Consider the following 21,263-nt stretch of genomic DNA (forward strand, 5'->3'; position numbering starts at 1 on the left):
AAAACATATGGTTTTAATTTTGGCAATCAGTAGGAAAACATGAACCCAACAGAGCTAGCCATGCTTTCACGGTGAGTAGAAAATATTGTGTAGCTTAAGAAATGGTACATCATCAACACCCGTCCAGTAGGAAAACATGTAGATGATCCTGAGCAGCTATCACTTCCCTAGTCTTCCTAAAACATTTTATTGCATGGAAAGTCATTGCTAAAAGTCTCAAGTTTGGAATCCTGCTAGATATGCTAGTTTTGTTGGAATGGAGACAAAACGATGTTTTTTTTTTTTTTTAAAAAAAAACGGATTTAACAGAAAGGCAGTTCAAAGACTTATATATAAAAAAGCTTGACTGACTCCATAAGGGCCTGAAGTCTTACTTGAATTCGTCTCAACTTCTAACAAGCCATCTAGTTGGTAATTACTATGAGTGGGCTTTATTTCTACCAAGAAATTAGGAGAGGTGAGGATAATAAGATAGTAAATAAAGTAAATATGTGTGTATTTGTATATTTTATTCTTTCATTAATCGATTATTGCTTTGAATCTAACTTTCCTTTTTAGAACTTGACTGTGAAAATGGAGGGGAATTTAATTTAGCTACTAATGAACACCAGAGGGCAGCAAAGATACTTAGCAGGAGCATAACAAGGAAGCGGAATGATGAAGAAGAAGAAGGAGGGGGAAACATTGCGACACATCAAAGGTAGTATAAATACAAATACATAGACTCACGATGTAAACAAGTCATTTTAGACGAGAGCAGTTTAAGGTTTTTGTGTCTTTCTACATTTAAGTTGAAGTATTATTGCGCTGTTTTTGCAGACAGTGTGAGACAAACCACATATATTTGACGGTACAGAGCGACACATGACTATCAGTGACGTTTCAGAGGTATCGATTTGATTAATGAAGACTTGAAATAATGGGATATGGTTCGGGTTACATATAGCTCACCAGAACTTTACCGAATATTTCGTAATTTACGATATTTCCGTCGGCAGGACTCATTAACTATGAAAGCAGCAATCCAGAAATAAATACTTGCATTCAACTGTGTGCTGCATTTCTCATGCCGAATTATTTGGAAGATCTTCAAGATTAATACGGAAACATTGGCTGACGTTTACCTTTAAGGTCCACAAGCGTTTCTGGTGTTACACATAAAATGATTAAGATTTTCGCTGAAATTTTGCTCAGAATGGACTCTGTAAGGTTTTCGCTTTTTGTCACGTTGAAACCTTCAGCTGTCTTGTATTTCATTGAGCTTTTGTGTGAGTACCAAGAAGTGCATAATTATTAAGTAAAATGAAAGCACATTTTTATATATATAAAAAAGTCTGATAAGTGTGGCGTGCTTTTCTTTTGAGCCCCCCTGAGCCAACATCTGGCTCAGTCTTAAGTCATTTGCATCTTTTAGATTTTCTTCCAGGATAGTCCTTGAACTAGTTCCATCCAGCTTCTCTCCCCAGTTGTTAGAAACAAATTCCCACAGCATTATTTTTGCTGCTACCGTTTGTCGGAGGAATGGTGTGTTCAGGATTATATGCTTGATTCAAGCTGGGATGTCTTTTCTCCTAACCCTGCTTTAAACCTCTCAAATTCTTTCTCCCCGACCTGTCTGCTGTGTTCCTTCGTCGGCCATGATGCCGTTTGTTTTTAAAGTTCTCTATCAAACAGTAGACATCTTCACAGAACAACTAGATTTATACTGAGATTAAATTATGCAATGACTTTGACGACATTTAGGGGTATTAAACCCAATTATCTCAAACTACACTCAAAAGGACGCTCAAGCCAAATTTAACTGCCTGTAAGATGGACTTTGTTAAACATTTTCAAACTGCCTTTGTGTTAAAAATAAGTAATTGTGAAGTTTGTACAAGCCCATCCACACTGCTAGTTATGTGACGTGCTTCTAAAATAAATTCGTATTTTATTGGAAAAAGAAAAAGTGGAAAAATCAAGCATTTAAATTGATTACAATGGCCCCGACATTCAAATAGGTAAAATCCATAATGAAACCTCCTCTAAGTACCCTGACAGCTGTATTTTTTATTGTTCAAACAGCTAGTATACCTTAATATCCATTACACAGTGGAAACTATGTTGGTTTTACAACAATCTTCCTTATCTCTGTTTTTAGATGTTCAGCCAATCAGCACAAAGTAAAGTTAATGGTGCTCCTGGATTGGCTGCTTAGCAGGGAAAAGGCTCAATCAGCAAACAGAAGGAGGAGTTGTGAACGATTTACTTTGCTGTTTTACAATTGTAGTTTGTCTATATAGGGTTGTAGTTTGGCAATGGTGGCGGAGGAAGTGAACGAAGCCATAAATGGCCACGCTTCCAAATACTGAGCAATTTAAGCCGGAGCAAGAAGAATGCTTAAGACATTTTACTGCTAATAAAGATGTTGTTCGGATCAACACTTTTCTCTTCGTAGTAGGGGATGATTGTTTACAACGTATTCACTTTTCGCTTAGCTTCACAGTGTAGCTGGTGCATTACATATGTCAAGGTCAAACATGGGCGATTGGGTAAAATCGGATCCGGTCATTTCAAACTTCAACAGAGTACATGCCTCCGGCAAGCAATCGTTTCTCTATAGCCGAGGGTTCAGATCATCTGTATGAAGCCAAGCATAGAACAAGCGGCCAGGCTAATTTAAGATGCGTTTTCTCTCAAAATGGTTGCTATGGAAACTTGGTGACAGCTAAAAGACGCCACTCTTTGTCGCAGTGGAGATTTCTTGACAGCCTTACCATCCGCTGTGCCTTCAAGTCAACCCTTGTCCTTCCAAGTTGGGAATTTTGTTTTTTTTCTGACTTCAACATTTTTTCACCAGGTTCTATGTACCAGCTGAGGACCTCTGAGGAAGAAGAATACAGCAACGAAATCTCCAAACTCAGGCAGGCGGTGTTACAAAACAATGACATACTCCTTGACAACATGCTCTGCCAGGAGATTTACAAGAAAGTCATTAACTGCAGAGGGGGATGGGGCATCGCAGGCACTCCCCTCCATGCCGCCGTGTCTAAAGGCCACCTCAGCTGCCTGCAGGTTCTGCTGGCCCACGGCGCTTTTGTAGACACCGTAGACGTCAAAGCCCAAACGCCTCTTTTCAACGCAGTTCGCGGAAGATACCTGGACTGTGTCCTCGCCCTCCTCGGAGCTGGCGCCAACCCCAACGGAAGCAAGGCCAACAACAGCTCCCCGGTCCTCACCGCTGCCAGGGAGGGCGACGTGGAGATCCTCAGGCAGCTGCTGGTTCACGGCGCCGATGCGAACTCTCGTTCTAAGATCCTGGTGTGGCCCTCCTACGTCAGGGTGACCAGCGGACCGCTCTACCTGTCTGCGGTTTACGGACACATGGAGTGCTTTAGGCTGCTGCTCCTCCACGGCGCTGACCCCGATTACAACTGCACGGACGCGACCTTCCACAGTCTAGCCAAGCCGCCCAGAACGGTGCTGGAGATGTGCCTCAGGTACGGCTGCGGCGTGGAGTACATCCAGCTGCTGATCGACTTCGGTGCAAATGTCTACCTCCCTACGCTGATCATCGAGAAGTCCACGAAGCAGAACGAAGCAGTGGAGCTGCTCCTGAGTGAGAGAGGTATCCACTCAATATAACCAAGTTACAGTGCTTTGTCAAAGTAGTTATATCCCCTTTTCATTTTATCACAGCCAGAAATCTTGAATGCATTTTATTGGTATTTTACCTGATAGATCAACACAGAATTGTGCATCATCCTGAAGTAGAAGGAAATTTCCCATAAATTGTATGTAGAATAGAATCATTTTTCTTGTACTATAGTAGGGAAATTCAGGTGTAGCAGCAGCAAGTCAAAGATATGCTGGAGGACGTAGCTTCACACAAAGTCAAAAAATGAATGGAAATAGGAATAAGAAACAAATGTAAAAAAAGATTATCTCTTGTAGAAATGTACGAGACAAATATTTATATATTTATAAAATATAAATGTACATTATAATATTTAAAAGTATATCAGTTATGCATAACATTTTTAGTAATGCATCAGTTATTAAAAATAGCTAAACGATTGCACTTATATTATGAATGATTGACCTGCTGTGGCCCGAACGCACCAGTCCGCTCTGAATTGCGCGCTCCCTTGTGCGTAATCAAACGTTTGTGAATCTGTCTACCGCCACACAGACAAATTGGCTTTAGTGGAATTTCAAGCATCGTTTCCACCAAAGTTTTGAAATCAAGGAACATTTCTCCAATTAAAGTGATCAGAAATCGACGACACTCTCTGAACGAGGGATACCTGATCCCAGCAGGACTCGGTTTGCCTCCATAACTCTTCAATGCATCGTCAGACAGTGAGATGTATCCTCTAATGGCAGATTCCTTTAATAAAACACTTTTTTTCCCTCATTTTTCCATCTTCAGGAACTCCCAAAGCCTTGACCTCACAGTGCCGACTTGCTGTGCGAAGACACCTGAAAAGCATCAACAAGATCCACTGCATCAACGAGCTGGACATGCCAACCAGTCTGAAACACTTCCTGCAGCATAAAACAATCCCTGTCCATGTTCAGTAAAGAAGAAAGTGTGCGTTATTTTATCATGTCTTAATTTCAGTTTAACAGCGGGTCTTTGCATAACGTGTCTTAAAACGGCTTCCGTCTCTTCATGGGCTGCTCTGTTCAGAATGTTCAGTTAGAAGATTAAATCTTTTCTACTTCTTAAAGATGCGTTTACTTAGAATTTGCTGACTCGGTTTTGTGCAGGTGTATCTCGCTGAATGAGAATATGATTAGAAAGGTTATTTACGTCAGAAGTTTGTTCCACAAAGAAGCTCATGTAGAATTAGAAAATTCATTCAAGAATTTCGTGGAGCTTCACAGGGAGTGGACCGAGTCTCGAGTCGACGCATCAAGAGACGCTTCGCACATGGACTACAAACGTCGCGTCACTCGTGTCACGTCACTCCCGAGCCAGAGACAACAGAAGCTTCTTACCTGGCTATGGAGAAAACGAACTGGACTGTTGCTCTGTGGCTCAAAGTCTTCTTTTCAGATGTGAGTAAATTCTGCATTTCACCTGGAAACCATTGTTCCAGGGTTTGGAGGAAGAGTGGAGAAGCACGCAATCCATGTTCCCTGGAGTCCAGTGTGATGTTTCCACAGACTTTAATCTCTGAATTATAACTTTAATCTCAGAAAATGACATCCTTCAACCATGTCAACAACAACAACCACAAAAAAAAAAAAGTCATTGAAGCTGGTAGCTCCCAGGTGTCCATATGCATTACATCAGCATTCCTAGAATAAACTTCAAACTACTGGCTTTTTTCTTTTAGTGCCTCTAATCCTCTGTAAACAAATTCTAAAAATGACTGAAAGAAAATCGCTTGGTCGCTTTATACATTTGCAACTTCTGAAGTTGGCCACTAGATGGCAATAGATGTTGCTGCATTTGAAAGAAGAAAAATCAAAGATGATCTCTGCTGCATAAAAATGTATATGTAGTAAGCGTAAAATTAACTTATCCTCTTAGTAGCATGCCTTCACAGATTTAATGTTGTTAAATCTGTGATTTAACTGCATAAGTTTCTAAATCAAAACGCATTTAGAACGTTTAGAACGCATTTACTGAGTCATGTTGCCAAAAATGATTCATTTCATATTCAAATGCAATACTGACCCTCTCTATTAGTACATCTATAGGTCAGTCAGAGAAGAAATACAGAAAATGTTCAATATGTTCAAAATGTTCTTAAAGGTGAGCTTTCATTAAAAGTAAAAGCACCAGTAATTATAGAGTCAAACAAACAAAATACAGCGCCCTCTGGTATCGGGAAAGTAAAACTTAATCGTTTCTCCTTTATATTGTTATTATTGCCACTTGGAAGCTTTTTGTTTTGATAGATTTTCAGTGAATATCGCACGCTGCTATATATTAATCCCCAATAAAATAAACGACAAAACTGTTTTGTTGGCAGATTTTTAATATTTAACGAGTTGAATGAAGGCTTCTAAATGTACTTACAGGATGAAGATCCTGCCACTAGATGGCAGCATCTTCATCGAAGGAAACCTTAGAGTAGTCTAGATATCTTTAAACTTCACCCAAAATCTAAATTTTATTGCCTATTGTATTTTGAAGTATCGCTTCCCTTCCCACGTTGGCTCATGACACAATTTTTTTTTGGTTTAAAAAAACTAGAATTAGCTCATCTATTATCTATTTTGTCTGATTACACCATTTTCCAAAAAATGATATCAAATGTTACGACCTTATGGTTACTTTGAGTAGCCCTTATTGCCAAATATTTCTTAACTCTTAATTATATTTAACGTCTACAAGAGTAAAAATATGCTAAAGTAGCGCTACTCTTAAACACATTTCCTTCTTTTTTTTTTACCACCTTTGTTTAAAACGAATCCTGTTGAGAAATTCCAAATGGATAAGCAGGTGTGATTCCCCTGTTCAACCAGGAGATGGCAGGAGACTTACGCTGCCCTGCAAAAAGCCCCAGCAAAACCACCTGAGACATTTTACTCCATGGTGTTACAACAGAGGAGAGAGGCAACTTATAATAAATTATAATATATGAAGAATACAAGAAACACCAGATTCTGTACATTTAAGTTACTAGTATGATGTGCCCTTATTAAATCCCATAATGCCATGTTCAACTGAAAAAAAGACAAAAGAATAGTTTTTAAGCTGTCATATTAAATATATTTTTTTCTGAAAAAACATCAGCAAACAAAACCTTCACCAGCACTTGAATCACAAAACCTTCCAGTCTTATTCAACTGTAAGAATCTCATAGAAAACATATCAGTTCAAGTACAGCAATCATTGCATGTTAAAGTTTGCTCACAGTTCAACTTCAAGTAGTGGTAATTAGACTCAACAACTGGTTTCCCTTCTTTAAAACTGAGGTCAGCTGTGCTTCTCTGAGCCTTGGTTTATTTCTTTTCGGTCGCCGTGGCGTCCTCAGCCCAGCCCCACATCTAGTGACATCATCACGACAAATCCCAGAATGGAGGTCCACGAAGCCAGTCTGCCGTTACCGCTGGCAGCACCAAGAGACAAGAGATAACAGCAGAGGACAGAGAGGTAAATGACTCATAAAAAAAGTAGTACATTTCAGAAATCTGGAGATTAATCTAAAACATTTTCAAGAAAAAACAAGGAAATTTCTGAATTCCAAAAGTCAAAAATTTCGACTTCTGGAAATCTTTTGAGAAATTTCCATGTTTTCCTGGGAAATTTATGAGATTAATTCCAAGATTTCAGTTTTTTTCCTTGCAAATTTCAGAATTTTGGAGAACAGAAATTTCCTTGATTTTCCCTGAACATTTTTCAGTTTGTTTTCTAGCAAATTTCTGACTTTTGATGCTCAGAAATTTCCTTGTTTTCTTTGAAAGATTTCTGAGATCAATCTCATAACTTCGGAGTTTTTTTCTTGCACACCGAGTTCTTTGGCGGAAATGTTCTCCTGTCTTTTTTATCTACAACGGCCCTGATACGCTATTGTACATTAGCACTCCAGCCTTCTCTCTAAACGTTAGCCATATTTTTCCACTAACCTGACTTGAGCCTCAGGAATGATGTCATCCACGACGACGTAGACCATCGCTCCGGCAGCAAACGCCAACGCGTACGGCAGCAGAGGTTCTGCGAGTACGACTGCGACGGCGCCCAGCAGGCCGGCGATGGGTTCTACCATTCCACTGAGCTGACCGTACCTGGTGGGGAAAGTGACGTCATGATGGAGCATCTGCTGTAGGCCAGAACGTTTACAGAGCGGATAAGAAGGTTTACCTACCAGAAGGCCGTCCAGGTTGAGACCCCGGAGCCCCTCAGAGGCAGGCTCACCGCCAAGCCTTCTGGGAAGTTCTGGATCCCGATCCCGATAGCTAGATTTCTGAAGGAGAGCAAACCACCAATAATCAAATAAATGTTGATAAAAAAAATATAATCAAGTGACATCCTGTCAAATGTCTTAATTTACTTTGGGGAAAAAAGAGAGAAAAAAATGTGAAAAAAAATAATAATTTGATTTCCAAGTAGGAGAATTTGGAGTTTCTCATGAAACAACCTCAACATCCATTATGGCTACTTTGCAGGTAAAAAAACTTGAATATAGTTAGAAAGATCGCCTTGTTACAGATTCCTGAAAAAGTATTCATACCTCATGAACTTTGTTGAACCAAATATTATATTACAATTTTATGTGATGAACCAACACAGTGGTGCAAAATTATAAAGCAGAAGGTAAATGATGCGTGACTTTCAAATCTAATTTTCAAATCGTTGCATTCATAACTAGCTCCTTTACGCTGACACCTCTAATTGAAGTAATGCAACCATTTGCTTTCTGAAGTAAACTGCTTCTAGAAGAATGAATGAAGTTTGTTGTTAAAATGGGACAAACTGTGGAGAAGTACAGGAGATGTGAATTCTTTTGCAAGACGCTGTAAATATTTTACACCAGCAGGTTGAGTTGCATCAGTTCACAACTTGACCAGGACTGGGTCCACTGTTTTCCTCTTCATCTCTACTGAGAGTTCTTGAAATGTTCTCCCCTGCTCTCCTATTTGAGATGTTTCTAAAGGGGCAAAGGTCAGCTTCCTTGAACAACTCACCGTTTCTGGTTGTTTCTAGCTCTGTGTCGCAGTTAATTCATCTGTACTGACCTTATAAATAATTGATATCAACATTTATTCTTAGTCCAACTAAAGTCAGCCCAAGGACCACCACTAGCTATACAGTTTGAGGAAAAACAGTTTCCAGTTTAACAGGATTTTGCACTGAATAAAGCTGTTATGTGTATCCTCATATTAGTAATGATGATATGGATTTTACTCTCCAGGAACAACAACATGATTTAATTTAGCGATTAAGTATTTAGCTGAATATTCAAACTGGGAGGATTCCAACAAAGTGCCTGCAGTTGCTTACTGAGCCACTCAGCAAATTATAAACAGGAAAACCAAAAGTATAAACAGTGGGATGTGAAGGTCAGTGTACCAAGAAACTTAGAACATCTAGGAACTTTAATTTTTAAAGTTCTAACAATTTTCAATTTTCTGATCGGATGGGGAGGCTGCATGCAAAGGGAAATATCAGCCCTTTCTCATAGAGCTGCACAAAACATGGCAAACTATAAATTATTTACATGTCATATAGTCACACTTATCAAAGTGTTGCATGGCTAACACTGAGTCGACTGCACATTTTTAATTGAGTCGTTTCTTTCTCAAAGGTAACAATGACAATAAAAATCTGATTCTGACTTTATGTTTCCAAACAGAATTCTTCTCCTTATATCATGCAGCCCTATTGCCCAACATTACTCAGTATACAATAAACATAAAGCCGGTTGTATGAAGATTAAAAACATTGTCTTTATATAGCCCCTATTCTGAAAACTTAGAGCAGGTCCTTTACTGCCTAGAACACATTCAATCTAGAAACTGGGCATCTGTCAGAGAATTCTTGGTCGTAAATAGAAAAAAAAAAGAAGAAAAGTGAGAGTGACTAAATTTGAGATCATTTTTTATTTTTTCTCCAACCCCCATGCGGAGACCAAATGGTCCGGGACTTGTCATACACGCTCTAGATGTGGCTTAAAGCTGGGCGAAGTTAATAGTTGACACATTGAGCTGGGCGCAAGGGGACGCACACCAAGCGCACCGTTCCCACCATGCGGGTTGGCAAGACGCGTGCTGCTTGGTCGTGCACTTTTGAATTTTTGGAACTCGGCACGGATCGCACGTGCCACTTTTCACCCAAATTGGATTATCTGGAAGATGTTCTTGCAGAGCGGGTCGGTCCTCTTACACTGGCATTTATATAATCCCTCTATGAAGGCTTATGTTAAAATGTGGCACCAACGTACGCGGATCACGCGCGCTCAATGTCAACTTTCAAAAGAACGACTATAACTCAGCTTTTAAGAGCTTCAGAGGAAAACACTGAATAATAACACAAATTCCAAGCAAAAAGAGATCTGCAGTACCCACAGAATGCTAGCATACTGTGGGTAGCTATGCCCACTGAAATTACTCTAATTCTCTCCACTGCTTGCGCTGAGTCACATTACATGGCCTCATTGGCCCGAAATAACTGCCCAAAGGGCTTAACATAATCTTAATCTCAAAGGACTGTGGTGAGACTGTGGACCTCTCACCTCTTTGTCCTTCTGCTTCTCTTTCCTGAGGCTCATTTTTCTTATCAACTGAACAAGTCAAAAGCAGCTAGTCTGCTTCTCTGGTGCGGTATCTCCAGATTGGAAAAGAACTTACTGTGATAAGATTTACAGATGCAGAAACCAACCAGATTTTTCTTTTCTAGTACAGGGTTGTGTAAAACAGCAGAATTATGTAATCACATTTTCTGAATAGTGGAAGGCGAAGCACCAGCTGGTTGCTGCCCCAAGATGAACAAATTTTTTATTTATACTGCAAGCGTATCTGCAGAACCACATAGCTCTGCTGAGGAGCAGACTAAGCAGGTAATTCCACGATGTAACCACTAGATGGCAACAGCAGGCAAGCCTTTCATCTTGAACAAACACATAAAACACGTTTATTTGAAGTTTATTTATACTAACAAATTTTAAAAGGTTAACATTAAAACATATTTATATGTAAATGGTCATTATGTTTTTGCTGTCACAAAAAAAATCTTCTAACATGATATGTTTGAACCAAATACCCAAATTAAGGGATTCATTAACTAGGACTGCGTTTTTCACCGATTAAAAACCTTGATAGTCATCTTACCTGGCACTCTCAAAGGTAGCAGAAGGTGTTTTTCCTATGGCTCCGAAACCGACCCCTACAGCAAGGCCCTCTGCAGAGGCGGAAAAGAAATGACAGACAATTGATTTTCATCAGTTTGTGTCCCACACTATAGGAAAGAGGAGGAGGAAAAAAGGTCAGCCTTAGAAACTGATAACTAAAGCAGCAAATGACTCAATATCACAGGTAGTATAACATACAGAACAGAAGAATGAAAGAAAAAGATATCACAGGATTGTCATCTCACTGAACACAGTGAGGATTTCCCACTGTGCATCTTTTTCTTCTGTTCTTTTCTTTGCTGCCTACAGTCAGGTTTCCTGCAAAGGCAGCTCCGAAACATGTTTGTTGAACTACTTATGTATTAAGTATTAAGTGCTACAATCACTCCAGACTGCTCTGACTTACAGAGCTCATAACATATTGTACTGTATGTACCCAAAGCTTCAATAACTTGGAACCATCTAAATTACTTTTAGTCCAGACAACCTCTGCCTCCACTTCTATGCTACCTGTACTGCTAACCGTCTAAACCACTACCTAAAAAACAAATTAGACCAAGTAACTGCAGACATTTAGCCAACATCACCAGGCCTGTAATCCATTCATTCCTCCAGCCACTGGGGGGCACTGTTATAATGCAGGGTGTATAGCTGGAGTGGAGCCGTTTGCCTTTTACCACCAAAATCTTGATGAAAACTAAATATGGCATTACCAAATTCAGCGATGACTTGCTTGACATTCAGGTTATTCTTGGTAAGCTTGTGTATCCACCTTATTCCTGGGAGGCTTACTGGGGAAACGATTATGGGTCTTACTTCCAGCGCCCACCGGAAGGAGCTGTATTTCACTGTAATTTGTCGCGTTTTTTGCTAATCTATATTCATGATAGACGCTACATCTCTCTTTTCGGTTATAATGCAATATTTAGTTAAACCTGTTCACGGACACACAGCCTGCTATCAGAGAGCTGCTCAGCACAGAGGATCATAATTGTGAGTTTATTCACGGGGAGCAACAGGAACACGATCATTACGTTTTGTAACGGAATGACTGTGAATTAGCAGCGATGCTAGCAGCTCGTTTCTCTGAAGAACTGACAGTAACAAAGAGAAAAGCAGAGAAGCTGCTCAGAGATCTGAGCTGCAGGTTTGTGCCAACAGTATAAAACACCAGAATTACACAACATTAACTTGGTGTGATGTGAATTTGATTTTTTGTTTGAATTAAAAAAAAAATAAAGTTCATGATACGACTATTTATTATTATGATTGGGCCAGCAAAATTTATTTATAAGACAAAATAAAATATCTGGGATTATTTAGTCCATCACAACCAGAACCTCGAGGTTCTCCGTTGCTGAGTGTTGCTGCAAATCAGTGGAGAAATAACCACAGCTGCTGCGCTCCAGACCGTAATACGCTAGTGCAACTTGAAGAAATGCGGCCATTTCTTCAAGTTGACATCCCTCCCCGCAATAGCTGTAGGTTGTGGTAAACCAATATAGTCACATTTAAGCTTTGATAGCTGGTGTTCCCACATATTTTATAGCCTAAAAGCTCTGAGGAAAGCCGGTTAGCAAGTTGCTAATGTGAACAAATGGGGGTTCCGGTTAGAGGCGGAAGTCGCCCCCATAAATCAGGCAAAGCCTCATGGGGGCTAGGAATAAGGTGGATAAAACTATTTGAGATCCAGAAATCAGGGCTTCTGATAGTTTTTGGTTAATATTTTAAGGATCCTTATGAAGGATTTCTACAGTTGTGACTGCTGTAACACGGCCGCTGCTTCTCTTTTGTGTTCTGACCACCCTGTGCAGTGTCCCCCCACTGTCGCCCTGGTTATCTCATTGGTTATGCTTGTCACACAGGCTTTAAGCACTCTTCATTCAAACCGAAAGCGAAAAGGTCACGGCGAGCGATGTATCCGTGAGCGTGTTAGTGTGCTCGAGAAGCTCGGGAATGTGTTTGCGTGACCCGTGAAGACAGATCTACTGGCTGTTTTGCATTTCCCGCTGTCACGGCACCTCTCCACACTGATTACAGGCCGTCGGGGCTTGAGGACAGGTGTGGGCTGGTCAGCCGCTGAGAGCCTTCTGTAACACGAGGGTCACGACGCTGAAGCGAAAGTGGGGGGATTGTAGGTCCACAGTCACCCTTATACAGCCCAGCATCTTTCCTGCAAGGCTGGAGCGGGTATCGAGGCTGAATGAAATCTCGATCGATTGGGCGGATTTGCTTTCGCTTTAATAAAACATCTACTTCTTACACTTCTTACACATCATGTGGCTTAAGAAACTTTCCAGCAGTTTGTGCCTTCATTTGCAGCACCTCCAATGTGTTTTGTTTTTCAGCTCTTGCACCAAATGAATAGAAAATGAAAAACATGAACTATTCAACCGCATGTGGTGCTGAGAGCTGCAGCTGCACCCTCGATGGTGTTTAATTAGTCCTGTAAGCTGTGCCTGGAGTAGCAAACTCCTCTCTGCAGTTACAGTAGGAGTAGATGCACCACAGTGCACAAGAGTGGGATCGTGAGAAGTTGTGAGTACTTGTGAGACCAACCATACTCAGGGGTGAGCCTAGATTATTTTTCTTAGGGGAGGTAGGCATGGGCACAAACTGTAGAAGGGTCGCACATGACAATTGAAATTTTATCCTAATGCATTGCCTTAGATTAGATTGAATAGTGAACAAAACTTTTTATTTACACAAAATGTATCTGTTTAGCATGTGAAAACTATGGAAATCCCTCTCCCCTGTGAATCTCTCCAGCTCTACCTGGGAGATCCCAAGGAACATATTGTCCCTCTAGCAAGTTCTGAGTCTGTGCTGGACACTCCTCCCAGTGGACACAAACACTGAGATGCCCTGGAGACTTCCTAATCTGCTAAATAATGCTGTCCATCACAACAGATTAAGACATGCCTTTCTGTCCATCTTGCTGGTATCTATTTATGCCATATACACAGGTATATGTATGGCATAATTATTAGGTACAATGGCACTGAAGTAATATTTAAAATGCAAAAACAGATGGCTACCCTGTATTCAGAGAATGCAGTGGATGATTAAGTCAGTGGGCAATGGAGATTTTCATTATAAACACCACAGGGTCTCTCAGTGGGCTAAAGTCTGGAACAGAGCCTATGTACTCACCTGATGTTGCTATGGAAGAGGTAACCAGAGGTCATAGAGAAACATCCTGAAAGTCTTTCATTGGGAAAGGACTGACACTTTTCAGAGGTTCTTGTCAGGTGGTTGGACGAACTGTCTATCACAACACAATACCAGTGGAACCAGTTACCCAGTCAAACTCTGGTTGCTTCTACCAGGGATGCTACAGAGCAATCAGGTCCATTCATTAATATTTATATAAACACCGAATTCCTAAATCTTAGGTGTTTTCACACCTCAGTCTGATAGACTCTGTTCAATTGATCAAAATTGCAACCCTTGTTACATTTTCAGCTGTTGAGTTTCACTTTCACATTGTACTGTCAAACGATCCAACTAATTGAAAAACCTGTTCACCTCCTCGCCTGTGGCGGCATGGCAACAGGAACCACCAAAGGACACAAAAATCTCAGAAGACGACATGACCGCAACTTTCTTCTTCACAATATGTAAACAAAAATGGAGTGGCATCAGATTTTAGCAGTTTGAAGATATCTCTTTTGTCTTTGGCAAAGAACCACAAGCTATTTCTCCCACTAGTGTTATACTCACACGATTGTTTTGGTTGTATTTACCCAGAATCCCCTGCGCTACAGTCCGCTCCCTGCTTTTGGAGCGCTCTCCGCTCTGCTTGGCGTATGCATTCAGGAGCTGATATCACTCACCAACATACTGCAGGTGGTGTTAGACATTCTGTGGTCAAAGCTGTATTTTAACAGAAAAAGACCGACCAATTAAAGCTTATTTAAAGCATTTCTAAGGAGAGAGAATATCCTCTCTAAGCAGACCATCGTCTTCTCCAGCTTGATTGGCAGCATCTATTTTTCAAACTTCATTTCTGATGCCTTTCCCTCCTGCTCTTTTTGTAAGCACACCTGTCTTGCCTAAACTCCTGATTTTTTTCCCCTTTTTCTAAGCTACCTGACGCTTGCTGATGATAAGTTAATCAAGCACTAGTGGGTAAAATGGTGATGGTAAACGGGCTGAACTTACACAGCGCATTTTCTGTCACTGTGATCACTGAAAGTGCTTTAAGCTACAGCCACATTCACCCCAACTCTAAAACACGCACATTTGTATGACAATACACAGATCGGTAGGAACTTGGGGTTAAGTGCCTTTCCCAGGAGCACATTGACATGTGACAGGAGAAAGATGAAATCGAATCAACGACCTTCCATTTCAAGACGACTACTCTACCCACTGATCCAGTCACCCCAGATACTTTATCACCCACGTGCATCATTGGTGTACTTGGTTTTTTAGAGCCTAAAGATGAGATCATTTTTATTTTGTCTTAACATTTACACAAGCTTAGAAGTGACAAATTAAATACATTTTTCTCAATGTCTGGTAGTTGTTTTCTTATCAGAAGGACCTGTCTGATTAAGAGTATTGTATGTTCTTCTATTGCTCATTACTTTCAATTAATCATTTTTTTATGAATAGTCTGGTTTCATTGATGCAAAAATGAGAGACTATAAGGAAAAATAAAAATAAAGGAAGAGGTAACAGAAAGGATGGAAGGAAAGAACGTGAGATGAAATAGCTGTAGGTCTGGAGGGCCGAGGAGACACTTCATCATAATGTAACATCTGTGATTACCTCTATCAGTGCTTTCTGCTTCCAATCAACTTCCATCCGGTTCACTGAAGGCAGACATCCGGAGTCTAAATTATCTGAATAAACAACCTTTGGTGTCTTTGGATTCCCTTAACTATCCATTTTCAATCTTAGATTGCTGTAATACTACTGAGTCAATAGAAACTATTGCGTACACAGTGTTCTACTGAGCCTGAACGCAACACAAGCTGCAACAGTTAGGACTGTGGATTGGCTTCAACATCCTGTTGGGTACGTTAGCAAATACCTTAACAGATTAATTAGTTCTTTGATTTTTCTCTAACTTGAAAACTTTTGAGCTTTTTTCTTTGTCATGTTATATTATTCTCTCATCAAAAACAGATCTAGAATGTCTCTTTGATTCTTTCGAGCATGTTTGTGAAATCCTTAAATCTCCCATGGCAACCATATGGGGGTGTCTAAATGCTTGGTCTCACAAAGAACCGCCTACGTATCCAAAGGTCCACCATGAAGATTCACCCCCCAGCTGAGCTTCCGCTTCACAGACTGCCCGTTCCCTGTGGCTTCCCCACTCAGACTAGTGGCAGCAGCAATTGGCAAACACCTGGTGGAAATGCAAGTCTGCTGGGTTTATCATATGAACTACTGCTTAGTCCAATGCTACTCAGAATGGTTGTAAATGACGTCTTGAGGACCAGTATTGTGATGATGAGGTGAAGGTGGAGTGTGAGAAACAGCAGGAGCTTCTTAAAGAGACAGAAGTCAATTTCAAGGCATCAAACTGAAAAGTCACTTTTTTTTTTTAATAAAGGTTTTGTTAGCTCTAGTGACCTTTATTTTACAGCTGTTAGACAGGAAGGTGTGTTATGAAAGAAGGGGAAGGCATGTGGCAAAGGTCGTCGGGCCAGGACTAGAACCCGCGACAGCTCGTTGAGGACTATCCCTGCAGTGACACAGGGGTTGCGCTTTACCCCTGTGCAACTGCCGTGCTCAAAGTCACAGTTCTTTTGAAGTCATGTTTGACTTAATTTTTATAACAACTTAATTGTGCTATAAAATGGCACTGTGTGCCTGGAAAATACATTATAAATAAAACAAAAAGAAACTAAGAGATTCATTCCATTATCATAACTCTAATGAAATGTCTGGGAGTTATGAACACCCAAGAAGAATGGTTGAACAATTTCCTTATTTAGCTCAAGAGTCAGATTTCTGGACACATTTGTTATGGCCAAGCTCAACATTTTACTTCAAACACAGAGGATAGTACAAGTTTTCAGAATTTTTTTATCAAGAAAAACTTGAAACTTGTGGCCTAATTAAAAGAGCTACAACAGAATGGCTTAGCTCCAAGCATAATCATGTGTTACTATGACATGATTCAACCCAATTTAATAATAGAAAATCAGTTTCATATCCTTCATCTACCTTGCTCTAATCAAGAAATGATCAGGGTAAAGTTATAAAATGGATAATTTTGGACATGCATTCACTTTACTGGGGAGGAAGTTTTTATGAGTAAATTTGTGTTTCTAGATGTGAGCAGCAGTCAATCCCACCCATTTCCTTCTCCATGTTCTATGCTCTTTTAAGAGTCTTATGGTACTGCCACTGACAGACCATTGTCACAGCAGTCACTCAATTCCATTCCACATTCTTTTAATCTCCACTCCTCACCCGCTGACACACTCCTTCCTCCACTGAGCCAAGCATCTCTACCTCCACTCTCTGCTCTTGTCTTCTGTTCAGCTCTGCAATTTTTATATTTTCTTAAAGTTCTTATCTCCATTGCCTGGAACTGACTAAAAGTAAGATTTTCTATGGATAATGTACAGTTGTGGTCAGAAGTTTACATATATTAATCGTGGAAATGAATATCAACAATTTTGTTTGTTCATTATTTTCCAGGGTGCAACTATATATATATAGTTGAAGTGATTTAGGACAGCAGCTTCAGCCTTTCGACGACTAGCCACATTAGCTGCAACAACACGCAGTACAACCGAGCAGTTACATGTTACGAACAGCAAATAGCCATAAAGAGCTAACATATAAACAGATCATTTTCATTTCATCCGTCGTGTTTACTACTTTACTGATGCAGATACAGGAGTGTTACTAACCTTTTTAAATTGTTGTAGTGCTAGTATAGCGCCCAAAATCACTTCCCTTTTCATCTGTCTGATTGCAAATTATTCCCAAACGTTTGTGTTTGCCTCGTTGGCTAAAGAGTATCTAAACTTTTTCCACACTATTATCCCGTTTGTGCCATTTTAAGCCATGCCAAAGGCCAAGGTCAGTCATCTAATCGTCAATGTTGACTTTAACGTTTAGATGACTGAATCGAAGTCCTGTGTTAAACTTTGATGTCCAACAGACTTGAATCAAATGGCTGAATCACCTCCTCAGTAGGAAGCCAAGTTCTCCAGACTCCTGATAAAGACCTGATAATTTGACTCGAGTGTACTGAAGCAGAGAAGATCCTAAAAGTTGCAGGACACTGGCCCTCGAGGACTGGAGCTCAAGACCCTTGCCATAGGCTGACCATTACCAGGGCTTGTTTTTGTATCACCATGTTACAACCATCATGGTATCACTACCATGCTTGACAACAATTATCGTGTCTTTAATTTGAAAGCCTTCATCTTGACTTCTCCAATCACACCAAATTGTGTGATCATTGCCATGCCTGACCTTAACATTTTTCTAGGCATTTGGCTCATCTGTGTGCAACTATAAATCCCCGCATTGCTTGAAGTTCTGTTGTACACCCACTAGCTCTTCTTCTGCTGGCACCATTGTAGTCCAATTCAAAACTGGCTTCATTGTGGACAGTGACCAAAATGTTCCAGTACTTTCCATGCTGGAGTAGCCCTGCACTTTACCAGAACATCGTAAAGTAATCATAGATGATTTGGGTCTTTTTTCAGAGCTTGGCATAAGGGTGGTAGATCAGATCAGTTGTCCTCATGTACAACTCTTTAAAGGGACACTCAGCTATTTAGATATGCACCCAAAAGTCTTTACCAGTTGTCTTACAGTTGTCCTTCAAAGATCTTTACCAAATTTCATTGGTCTTTAATTTCTTATAACAAATCCTTTATGGTGATGGCACAGAGAAGCTAAAAAAATCTAAAATAATTAATGTATCTAGTGCTCAAACATGGTATAAGCTTAGAAGGGACCCTCTCGGCCCCAAAAAAGCTTTGATCAAACTCAAAACATTTGAAAACTGAAACAATTATTTGACTCCAAAAGTGATCTTTTAGCTAATAAGGCCATTCAGTGAAAATATGTTCCATTTGCCTTATTTTGGTCAATCCAGCTGGTTGCCATGACCTTGATTTGGCCATCACCCTAATTGGGAACAAGCCTAAGGCTGGCCATGAATGTTGGGTACTGTCTCTGTAGTGCACCAACAGTGTTTACATCCACTTTGAAGATCAGATCCTGCTATTACGCAGCTGCTTTTTGTGGTGTTCAATGGCAGGCTTATTCCTTCAGGGTGACGACTTCTATTGCACCACAGACAGATGGGTGTTAACCTAATAAGAGAACTCATCATGCCCTGGTAAGATGCACTCGCTAAATGGTCAGTTTTTATTTCAGCACAAAATATCTCAACAAATTACTCCTCCACATCAGTTTTAATGCTGACTGTAGCTTTCGGCGTAAAGTAGATGTAAGCTTTCATCACCTTGAAACAGCAAATGGGTTTATTACAGGGTACGGACCTCTGCTTGTGGATGATGTTAAATTATGATTACTTAGGGGAAGGAGCACTTCAAAGAAGCCAGAGAGCTACCCAACACTGGAAATTTAGGAAGGAAAATTACATACTGTTAGCATAAAAGAACACATCTGCTTCTAAAAGACACTTAATGTCACTAACTAAACACAAAATCAATTTTAACGGTAATGGCACTAACATTTACAAGATATGTTAATGGTTAAATGGACAATATAATAATCTAAACAGCTCTTTGCTTGGATTTTAGATTTTTATGACAGAGACTAATAGCTCTATCACATTAAGTATCTGTCCTGCATTTCAATGGCCTACAAAGGTGCTCAACATCAAGTTAAACCAGGCTGAAACATATGTTTCAGAAATTATTAAGTCTTTTGCATAAGATTGGCAGTTCTGAGATGCACACATAGGCTGCAGATTTACATTATTACTATGACGTTGATACAAGTGTGACCCAAATGTCTTAGCAAAAGCCTAATAACCTTAATCTCATGTTATCTATGCAGGCAGTATGGATAAAGATTTACTCACCTCGGCAGGCTGAAGGCTTTATGTGACTTCAACAGATAGCTACAGTATATCTGTTGAAGCAATGCGACCTATTTTTCTTTTTTTTTTTATTTCAAATTTCAGTGAAGGAAACACATGGAACATTGAACTTCCATGCCAAAATGGACAGGAGAGGCATAAAACAGGGTTTCTGCATGTTTCACCAAATCAACCAAATTTAAGACTTGTTCAGAACATTATGAATGACATATAAAACCTGTATCACGACAGCAATGTACAGAAGAAAATCCCATATCATATATAAGCACAGCCTCACACTGCATGTGGCTCTCTACAGCCTCTTAACCCCCATAGTGCCAAGCTTTTTTGAACAGAACACAAGTGGCATTGTACGGGTTGGCAACAGAAGTTAGCCAGTGGTGAAAACAAACGTCATCTAGCCAATCGACAATAAATTAGCAAAATTAATTAGATGCTAAAAATCCAGCTAGCAAGCAAGGGTATATTAGCAGGTTATTTCTGGTAGCCTCAACTGCCTCAAGTCACAGAAAGCAATGACTTTTTACTATTTTCCTTTCCACATGGTGTTTGTTTTATAACATGAAGCTACAGAAAAGCTGGAAAGGAAAGTCTTCTATGATAATTAAGTCTTTGACACTGATGGCTAGTGCACAGTATGCAGCAGTTGAAATTCCTGACCGAGTGTGTCTTGCTCAGTGGAAAGAAGTCTTTCACAGACAGATATACACCATTACTGGATTCATCAGTCAGTTCAATCGATGTTGAGTTATTTAGACACTGGCTACAACTGTGATAATCTTGCCTCTGGCCTTCATTTCAAACGGCACACTGAAAATGACAGATCACCGCAGTCTAGGCTGAATATTAAATGATTAGAGTCAATCAATATCAATGTTGCTGGTAATGTCTGTTTTCTCAGAACCTGTCATCTTGTGTTAAGAAGCCATTTTGAATCTTTTTTTTTTTTTTACCCCTCCAGGGGGTCTTTTGTGGGCTCTAGTGTCCCTTATATGATAGTAGGCTGACAGGAAATGGGGGAGGAGAGGGGGGAAGACATGCGGCAAATATCGTCGGGTCCGGGAGTCGAACCCGCGACGGCCGCGTCGAGGACTGAAGGCCTCCAAATATGGGTCGCGCTAACCACTACACCACCACGGCACGCCCAGCCGTCTCGAATCTTAAGGCCAATTCTAGGTTTAGACCTGTAGGGGTCGGTCACCTTCCAGGGTTCATGACTGAACCAATGGTTAAACAGAGTTTTAACTTATTTTTCAGGTTGTGGCGCCTGAATAAACAACAGAATTGGCAATGCTGCATTCAAACAGGGTTCATGGGTAGAATATAGCTATAAACAGAGAAAAAAAATCCATATGTATTATGATTTATTAAAAAATCAATGTCATACTTGATGGTTTACCCACACCACCAAAGGTTTGGGC

General features: G+C 40.2%; 2 protein-coding genes across 3 annotated transcripts in view; one reads left to right on the top strand and one right to left on the bottom strand.

The window, feature by feature from the left end:
* Nucleotides 1-608: 608 nt before the first annotated feature.
* Nucleotides 609-5,316, top strand: LOC116726774 (ankyrin repeat and SOCS box protein 12-like). Its single transcript, XM_032573659.1, has 3 exons — nucleotides 609-700; nucleotides 2,840-3,607; nucleotides 4,412-5,316. Exons 1-3 carry the CDS (start codon nucleotides 655-657, stop codon nucleotides 4,561-4,563), a joined length of 966 nt encoding a protein of 321 aa, XP_032429550.1. The 5' UTR covers nucleotides 609-654; the 3' UTR covers nucleotides 4,564-5,316.
* Nucleotides 5,317-6,560: 1,244 nt separating this feature from the next.
* slc39a11 (solute carrier family 39, member 11) overlaps nucleotides 6,561-21,263 on the bottom strand; it is a 143,764-nt gene continuing 129,061 nt past the window's right edge. For both annotated transcript variants that reach the window (XM_032573656.1, XM_032573655.1), the window contains exons 7-10: nucleotides 10,768-10,837; nucleotides 7,806-7,904; nucleotides 7,567-7,725; nucleotides 6,561-7,049 (exon numbers count right to left, since the gene is read on the bottom strand). In XM_032573656.1, the coding sequence (XP_032429547.1) occupies nucleotides 6,971-7,049; nucleotides 7,567-7,725; nucleotides 7,806-7,904; nucleotides 10,768-10,837 (407 nt within the window). In that variant the 3' untranslated portion in view covers nucleotides 6,561-6,970. The remainder of the gene's footprint in view (nucleotides 7,050-7,566; nucleotides 7,726-7,805; nucleotides 7,905-10,767; nucleotides 10,838-21,263) is intronic.

Source organism: Xiphophorus hellerii, chromosome 10 (assembly GCF_003331165.1).
Source record: "Xiphophorus hellerii strain 12219 chromosome 10, Xiphophorus_hellerii-4.1, whole genome shotgun sequence".
NCBI lineage: Eukaryota > Metazoa > Chordata > Actinopteri > Cyprinodontiformes > Poeciliidae > Xiphophorus > Xiphophorus hellerii.